We start from the raw sequence: 9114 nt of genomic DNA on the forward strand, positions 1-9114 counted from the left end.
ACTCAATATCTGTGATATTTGAAAGACTTCGCTGTGTGTCGTAATACCAGTTGGGGCTCAGCGATTTCTGCCTTTCTGTACCGAGAGCTTTGCAAGGTTGCAATTGTCCAGTCAGGTTAAAAATCGATGTCATCGGCTGTCTTATACTGCTACAATCGTGGGCTTGGTATCGATTCCCATTTATGATGCCAATTACAACAGCCACTTTCGCGTTTACTCTGACTGCAAGATAATTATTTTTTTATGATTTTTCTGAATTTCATAAATTTAATTATTTTTTATTTGTTTATAATATTTTTTATTTTTAAAAATTTTAGATGGCATCATAAAATATCCGAGACGAAGTTGACGGTGCCATTGCACGAGATATACGGATGAGGATCGACATCGGTGGTCGATATGCAATATGACATACGATTTTTTTTATTTTTTACTTTTTGAATTTTTTTAACTTTATATATATTAATTTTGCTATTTAATATTTATAGTTCTCTTAGCTTCTGTATGTTAACGAGAAGATCAACCAGTTATTGCTAATGGGATTTTTGAGGGGTCCTACTTATGGTGTGTTGTGATGCTGTTATTGCATTATGCGATTGTTGACTGGCACACTGTTGATAAAGTGATGCAACAGTTTGCTTCGCATCAGTCAATTCCTACGCAGATGGTTGATATAGATGAGCTCTATAGAATTGATACGCATGAGAAACATACTGAAAATTAGCCAATGAAACACACTATATACGTCGATGCGTGGAATCAGCGGTGAACAAACGCTCCCCTCGTATCTCGACATTACACTGATTGACCTAGATTTTGACTATTCTCCCTATCTTCAAAATTATGAAGCAAATGGGAAACTATATCTCATGACGCCAGAAGAGATGGGAGAATAAGAACATCATTATGCCATATATGCCAAGTCCAAGTCCAAGATGAAAGCATCGTCGTATTCTTCTTCTGCTTCAGCATCTGCAACTGAAGAGTACTATTACACATCTCAGGCTAGTTTCAGTTTCTATCCTCCATTTCATACTTCATCCGAGACTCGATCAAATTGGGTTAGAGGTTCATGTGATGCATTACAGTACACTCAAGCATCTTCGACAAAATATGTAGTTGCAGGTGAGTGGGACCACATCCTATATGATCAACAAAGTAGAAGTCAAGTCGAAGCAGTTACGACAATGATGACTTCAAATGTCATAAATCAATCACCACATTTCGAAAGTGGATCGCAAAGTGTGTTAAATACACCTTGGTAAGACGACGAAGGCGATGAAAGCCTACGACCCCAACGTGCTCGATGAGCACCGCGACATTATCATTCGACAACTCCGCGACATCGTCAAGAACTTAAGAAATATAAATAAAATTTCTTTGTAAATATTTATTTTTTCAATTATTTAATTACTTTGTATTTTTTAAAATATAAATAAATTTATTTTTATTTTATAATTTATACTTTTTATTTTATTTTTTTAATTTAAATTTTTTTAAAAACTCGTCACGTCGAGGTGTCGAATCATTTTAATGATAATAAAATAATGGTTGGGAACACTTTAAAAATAATATTTTCAGGAACTTATCACCTCAAGGTGACGAATTCATATTTATTGTAGAGAATATCGTAATTTCTAAAATAAAGTTCATGTTGACCCAATACCCTAAATAATTAACCCATTATTTGAGGTATTGGGAAAAAACCTTAAATTAATCTATTGAGGACCTCCAACAAGCGGAGTCCATAGGGATTTCAGCCCAAAGACGCCTCCCAAATCTAAATAAGTACTAAACAAAAATGGCAGCTCACTCGAAACTCGAAAGATGACAACCCTTTCCCCTTGATTGGGTTCTTCAAGATTTAAACAGCCGGCCGGGCACCAGGGAGCATACTGGCAACGACACTCAGACATAATACGGCCTAACTTAGATACCCATGTCTATGTTTATGAGAGCCAAAAAGTCCTTCTCCACTTCTCTCAAATCCTTGACTCGCTTTCAGGTCTCTCCATGTTTTTCTTTTGCCTGTCTTTGGTTTTGGTTGTGGCAATTCGTCGAATATCTTTTCAACATATAACCAACTCTTACTAGCTTTTTTTTTTCCGGCTAAGAGGTGCAACCACACCACGCTAGGCGAAAGAAGTTTGCAAGCTGAATTATATTCTAAAATGGCTCCAGCGGCTAATCCCACTCTTCCATCAAGTATCACACTATGCCTAATTTAACCTTCCGTTCAGCATTTCTTTTTCAATCATTATCTGGGAATTGAAACCCCCGATTCTTATTAAAAGTTGATGTAGTTGACACGTCAAAATGGAAGAAAATCCAAGCAAGCAAGGTGGGGATATCTTCCTCTATGATTTCGCATCCACCATGGATTGTATTAGATACTCTTCATAAAGGAGGTAATCATCTTTCATGTTACCCATTTGTTTTTATTAATTGCTTCACATTGCCAAGGTCTCGTCAATTTAGGGTCTTTAAGCTGAAAATTGCCAAGGTCTCGTCAAGTTTATTTTGCTTCGCTAGTTTACTCATTTGGTTACATTTTTTTAGTCGAAAGCAATGCTAATAGTTATATTTTCCTTACATATTTCAGGTTTTGAGGCTTATTTAGTTGGCGGCTGTGTTAGAGATTTACTACTAAATAGAATACCTAAAGATTTTGATGTGATAACCACTGCAAATCTTGAGCAGGTTTGGTCACAATCTTCTTGGTATTCTTCTTTAGAATTTACAGGGGAATGCGGGTTGATTATAAAAGTTTTCTGTTTCCATTTGTAATATCGTACTACAGATAAGAAAGAAATTTCGTCGAGCTGTGATTGTTGGACGAAGATTTCCAATATGCATGGTGCATGTAAAAGGTTCTATAGTTGAGGTCAATTTCTTGATTTATTACTATGGTAGCTTCTTGTGTTACTTCTGGAATAGAATGGCCTTGGTAGGGAGAAGTTTCTTAATATGTAATATTGATTTTGTATGTTCTAATAGGTATCAAGCTTTGAGACAGTTGCAAAACATAATAAAGGAAAAGAAAAATCCTTACCATCTTTAATCCCAAAAAGATGCGATAAAAAAGACTTAATCCGCTGGAGAAACAGCAGGGTTCGGGACTTCACTATTAACAGGTATTGGTTCTCTTGTATGTTTATTCCATGGAAAGAGCTATTGTAGTCCATATATTAGCTTGTTAAGACCTCACTTTCTCATCTTCCCCATGAGTTTGATGCCATCTGGTTGATAATGATTCTGATTGAATTCTGGGTGCAGCTTATTTTTTGACCCTTTTACGTGTAACATCTACGATTACAACGATGGAATGTCAGACCTGAAGTTGTTAAAGGTGGTTCTTCACCTCTGCCAATAACAATTTTGTGTTTCATAACCTCCACTAATGTTTACCCTCTGACTCTTTTATTTGGTGTGTTGACTCAGCTACGGACGTTAATCCCTGCCCATGTGTCGTTTCAAGAGGACTGTGGTAGGTGATTTTAACTTTATTGAGTGCAGAATCTTATATGTTTTTTGGATGGATGAACTGCTACGTTATGAGACATTAATGGAAATTTACTGCAATTTTTTTGACCTAGCAAGAATTCTCCGGGGCTTAAGAATTGCATCTCGTCTGCACTTGTCAATTTCAGAGGATACTGAGAGAGCAATGCACGATCTTTCGGCCTCCATTGAGGGATTAGATAAGGTAGTTCATAATTATAAGTTGAGAACTTTCTACTGCCTTGATATTTTCTCTTTCCCTTTTCTCACTTGCTCTAGCTGTCTCTCTCTCCCCGTCTGTGACTGTGATTCTTTCCTTGCCTCCCTTTCTGGTACTGTTCAGATTTGTTCTTGGTAAGCCTCAACTAGGCCCAAAGAACCAACCATACTGTGGCTAATTTACAGCCCTTTGCCTTTGGATCCTTATCTTTTTTGGTGTAAAATTAAGGCGATTTTATCAATATTTACCTACCTTTTATCATCATAATGTTCTTCATTTATCCAGGGCAGATTAGTGATGGAAATGAACTACATGCTGTCATATGGAGCTGCTGTGCCATCCATCTGCTTGCTCGGGAGATTTAACCTCCTGAACATTTTACTTCCATTTCAGGTTCACACATTTTTAGCTTATGATTGTTCATAATTTTACTTATTGTCTATGTAGAGATTAGCTGAGACTTGTTTGCTTCACAGGCAGCATACATTAATCTACAGAGATCTGCCAAGAATTCAATGATGCTGATGGTGAGCTTGGTTTTAGGTTTTGTATTTCTAACATTGCTGATGAAGTAGTCCTTATTTTTAGCATGAAGGGATTATGAAATTTTGTTTTGCTATTCGAATCAAATTGGCTTTGTCAGAACTGTTTACCTACTTTTGGGACAATATAAATTCTCTGTATTAGAAGTATTTGGAATTCAAAGTGATTTAGAGATATTAGTGCACTCTCTTGATATTCTCACCCAGTATATATTAATAGTTGTCTAGAATGTTAAGGTTTATCTTATAGAAAGAGCAATCTGAATGCTTTTCGAGTTATGACAACAATTTGATATAGTTATGACAACAATTTATTAACTGTAAAATATAATCTTTTATTATGCTTAGGTGGTCAGTATGCTCAGCATGAAAATTTGATATAGTTTTGACATAATTTCGAGAAAAATTTCAAAATATTATTCCAGCCAATATGATACTTCCAAAGAATGAAATACTTTCCACTGGCTTTGCATGCCTATGACCTTTAATAAGGTCTTTCAAACACTAGAATTTAATCTTGATGGTTTGACTTCCCGAATCTTTTTCTTGTGTTTTTGGCAGAAACTATTCTTCAATTTGGATAAGTTGGTTTCTTGTGATCATCCTGCCGATAGCAGTCTATGGTGAGCTACTTGTCACTTTTTTTTGTTCTCAAGCATAGAATATCGTAAGACTTCTTCTTTATCGTTATCATTATCATTATCAATAAACTCTTGGCTATTAAAGAGTGGTTAGACTTCCTTTTAGTTTACTGGAAAGTGGAAATTGGGTTGGAAATATTATCGCCAAGATGAATGAGCATATATGCTTGGAAATATTTTTGCTTTGCATATGATGGTTCATATTAAGAGGAATTATCATAATATGTAAATTCAAGGAATTGGTGGTTGGTAAAGTGGATTTTCTTGTTATCATGTATTTCAGTATCTGAGATGTCCCTAATCATTTCTTTTCTGCATAGAACAGGGTTGGATTGTTGATGTTTCACCTGGCATTGGTAAACAACCCTCAAGATGCTCTTGTTGTCTGGACCTTTGCTTCTGTTCTATATCATGGAAATTGGAAGTCAGGCGTTGAATTTGCAAGAGAACTCGGTATATCAGAAGTTAAATTTGTTCCTGAAATCTCAGGATTTTCAGAATCTAAATCAGATGAAGATCTTGCCAAAGAAGTTGCCCAGTTTGCATCTTTAGTGCAAGATTCTGTATGGACATTAACAAAGACTAGTAATCTGCTTGAATCAATGTCAAGATATCCGTTTTCTCCATGCTCTGGTTTGGTAAGTGCCTTTGACATCCACTCCATTGAAGTTTTAGTTTTCTTGTCAACGAGACGTGTTTACGTTTTCCATGTTGAAGATAAATTAACCTGCCATCAGAAATGATTTGGTTATGGTTTTGTTTTCTCGCATTGTTCTGGTACACAAACTTATCGTATAAGTATCTTCTTTTAGTAAACATGTTTTTATTTTTCCAGGTGTTTATACCAAAGAGTACTGCAAAGAACACTGCTAAACTTTTTGACCGGATAGTAGAAGATATTAGATTTTTTTCAAAAGGAAGAAGGAGAAAAAGTCCTGAGATTAACTATTACCTGCTTGGGAAAGGGGATCCCTGCGAGACAAGATATGCGCTTGGCAAAATTATTTTAGAAACAATGAAGGCTGGTCCCTGTGCAGATGCAGCAGAGATAATCACTGACGAGAAAGACGGCCTACAACCTAAGTTAAGTGGTGAAATTTTGACCAATAATCAATCTCCAATGAAGAAGGATAAAAGACGTGCCCCATCCTTATCTAATTCCGATGGCAAGGGAAGGATGCCGAAGAAGCAAAAACTGGCTGAGACAAACCAGAATCCTTCTAATTCATATTCTAAAAAGAACCGGAAAGTGGTCGCGAAAGATGAGCTGCATGGCCAAGAAGCAACAGAAGTTAAAGAAGACGAGCAAAATTTCAAATTCCAAGGTAAACTCAATCCAAGGAAACATATCGGAGAAGAAAGCAGGTGATTTACGGGGTCGGGCAGTGGTAAAAAGGAGTCGAATAGCAAAACCACCAACTAATTAATGATTTAAATGCTGAAACACCAGATTCCTCCAGATGTAGCAAAGGGGAAAAGGGAAGAAGAAAAGGAACATGAGAAGAGAGCAAGCACAAGTCTTAAAATGCCGCAATATCTTTATGAGCTTTGTAAAGTATTTGAAATTAGATAAAGAGTTCAAGTTTAATTTTTGCTCTTTAAAGTTTAACATATACTAATACTTGTTTAGAAAAATAATAAAATTTATTATTATTTTCAATAGAAATATATCTTTTTGAAAGTTTGTCAATAAAAACATCCTCTTTGTAATATTAGGTATAATATAATTTCTTGCGTCCCACGCATTGGAAATCCATTAATACGACCAAAAAAAGTGGGTTGGGGGGAGAAACAACCCCAAAACAAATCTGAACTCAAGTAACTCGAAAACGACACCGTTGTGTCGGTCCACTTCTCACCAACTTCAAGTTGGCAACAGCCGCAGTATCATCGGATCGTTTTCTCGTAGAGGTGAAGCAGCCAAAGCCAATAGAAAAAATGCAAGCTCTATAAATACTTCCCATTTGCTTTCAGATCTTTGCCACCAACCTCCTCACCCCCTCAAGCATGTTAGCCTCCTCTGAGAAAATCTACATCCATGGCGGCAACACCCTTAACTAACCCACACACCCCTCTCCTCCAAAAGACCCATCAAAGCCATGCCTTTCTCAAACCCAAAACCACCTTCCATTATGGAACCTCGTCCAAGCCCTTCTCCATCTCTTGTTCATCCACCATTCAAGGTCGCCCTTCACTCCGATCCCATTCTCAAGATCGGATCTTTAACTTCGCCGCTGGTCCCGCCACCTTGCCCGAGAACGTCCTCCTCAAGGCCCAAGCCGAGCTTTACAACTGGCGCGGATCTGGCATGAGCGTCATGGAAATGAGCCACCGCGGGAAGGATTTCCGTTCCATTATCGAGAAAGCCGAGGCCGATCTACGTGCGCTTCTCAACATCCCCGAAGACTACGCCGTTTTGTTCCTCCAAGGTGGGGCGACCACCCAGTTCGCTTCTGTTCCTTTGAATCTCTGTCAGCCTGATGACGCCGTTGATTATCTTGTTACTGGTTCGTGGGGAGACAAGGCTTTCAAAGAAGCTAAGAAATACTGCAAGCCCAAAGTCGTTTGGAATGGGAAATCGGAGAATTACGTGAGGGTTCCCTCGTTTGATGGTTTGGAACTAAGCCCGAATGCCAAGTATTTGCATTTATGCGCCAATGAGACTATTTATGGGGTTGAGTTCAAGAATTATCCGGTTCCCGGCAATCCAAATGGGGTTCTCGTAGCTGATATGTCTTCAAATTTCTGTTCCAAACCCTTTGATGTAACCAAGTTTGGGTTGATTTATGCCGGTGCGCAGAAGAATGTGGGGCCATCAGGTGTTTGCATCGTGATCGTGAGGAAATATCTTATAGGAAATGCACAAGAGATTACCCCTGTGATGCTTGATTACAAGATCCACGCCGACAACAACTCTTTGTATAACACACCCTCCCTGTTTCGGGATCTATATGTGTGGGCTGGTGTTTGAAGATCTTTTGGAGCAGGGAGGACTGAAGGAGGTTGAGAAGAAGAATGAAAGGAAAGCCGGCGTTTTGTACAATGCCATTGATGAAAGCAAGGGGTTCTACAGGTGCCCTGTCGAGAAATCTGTGAGGTCTCTGATGAATGTTCCGTTCACTTTGGAGAAGTCCGAGTTGGAGGGCGAGTTTTTGAAGGAAGCTGAGAAGGAGAAGATGGTGCAGCTCAAGGGGCATAGATCGGTAGGAGGTATGCGAGCTTCCATTTACAATGCTATGTCTTTGGCTGGAGTTGAGAAGCTGGTTTCTTTTCATGAAGGATTTCCAGGCAAAGCATACTTGATTCATGACTCTTTGTATATAACTGCTATCGTTCTCTTATGTTTGTGCACACATTTTATGTTTTTGCTTTGGTTCGATTTCGGTAGGACTTAAGTACTATTGATGATAAATTGCAAGCTATCATGTGTCTTGTCTGGGAAAACGCTTAAAGTTCCCAAGCAGGGGAATTTTAGCAAGATTTTTGTAATAGATTGTGGACATGATTTGCTTGTTCAATGTCACATTCAGATTCTTAGGTGCACCAAATTTATTAAGTATAATAAATCGCTTGAATTTTGATGTTTATGTATTCCATAATCAATTGCACCGCATCATTCAAGTTCATATGCAAATAGGAGCAATCTCAGAGGAAATTTTGGTGAGATTCAACACGTAATCAGTGGTAAGTATAACTTGGATTGCATCTGCAGCATGTTATGTTTTGTTCTCATTCAACTGAAGAATTTCTATATTTATGAAAATGAAAATCTTGAGAAGGTTAGTCTTAGCGGAACATTGATAGAGGTGCCATAGGGTTGTTGCTCTTGAGCATCTTTGGTTGCACAGATATAAATGATGCCACAAAGTAGTAGGATGTTCTTCAGTAATCTAAATGAAATAACCTTTTATGAACTTAACTAAGCCTGACCCCAAGGTCAAAATTTCCATGAAAATGACTATCTTAGCTCCCATGCAAACTTGACGCTTTACGTTGAGAACAATAAACCAGAACAATGTAAGAGAAACAAGAACAAAGTAAAAACAACAAGCACACAGAAGTTTCTTGGGTGTCAAGACTTCATTTTTAGAGAATTTAGATCTTGACTGTGAGAGTTTCAGCAGAGAAGGTCTAACTATCGTTTGGGATCTTGACCATCAACATGGAAAACAAAGAAAAATCAATAGTCTATGTCTAGCCGGAGACCAAA

The 9114-nt window shown here is 37.8% G+C and overlaps 1 protein-coding gene and 1 pseudogene across 1 annotated transcript; both read left to right on the forward strand.

The window, feature by feature from the left end:
• Positions 1-1874: 1874 nt before the first annotated feature.
• LOC120130856 lies at positions 1875-6429 on the forward strand. The gene is made up of 14 exons (XM_039148010.1): positions 1875-2005; positions 2115-2205; positions 2295-2408; positions 2603-2700; positions 2801-2884; positions 2998-3134; positions 3277-3349; positions 3442-3487; positions 3597-3706; positions 4007-4114; positions 4198-4248; positions 4825-4886; positions 5230-5542; positions 5740-6429. The coding sequence occupies exons 1-14, from the start codon at positions 1940-1942 to the stop codon at positions 6271-6273; spliced, it is 1887 nt and encodes a 628-aa protein (XP_039003941.1). The 5' UTR covers positions 1875-1939; the 3' UTR covers positions 6274-6429.
• On the forward strand, positions 5705-8364 carry LOC120130858 (annotated as a pseudogene).
• Positions 8365-9114: the final 750 nt, after the last annotated feature.

This window comes from Hibiscus syriacus, unplaced genomic scaffold (genome assembly GCF_006381635.1).
Source record: "Hibiscus syriacus cultivar Baekdansim isolate YM2019G1 unplaced genomic scaffold, ASM638163v2 tig00110548_pilon, whole genome shotgun sequence".
Classification (NCBI taxonomy): Eukaryota; Viridiplantae; Streptophyta; class Magnoliopsida; order Malvales; family Malvaceae; genus Hibiscus; species Hibiscus syriacus.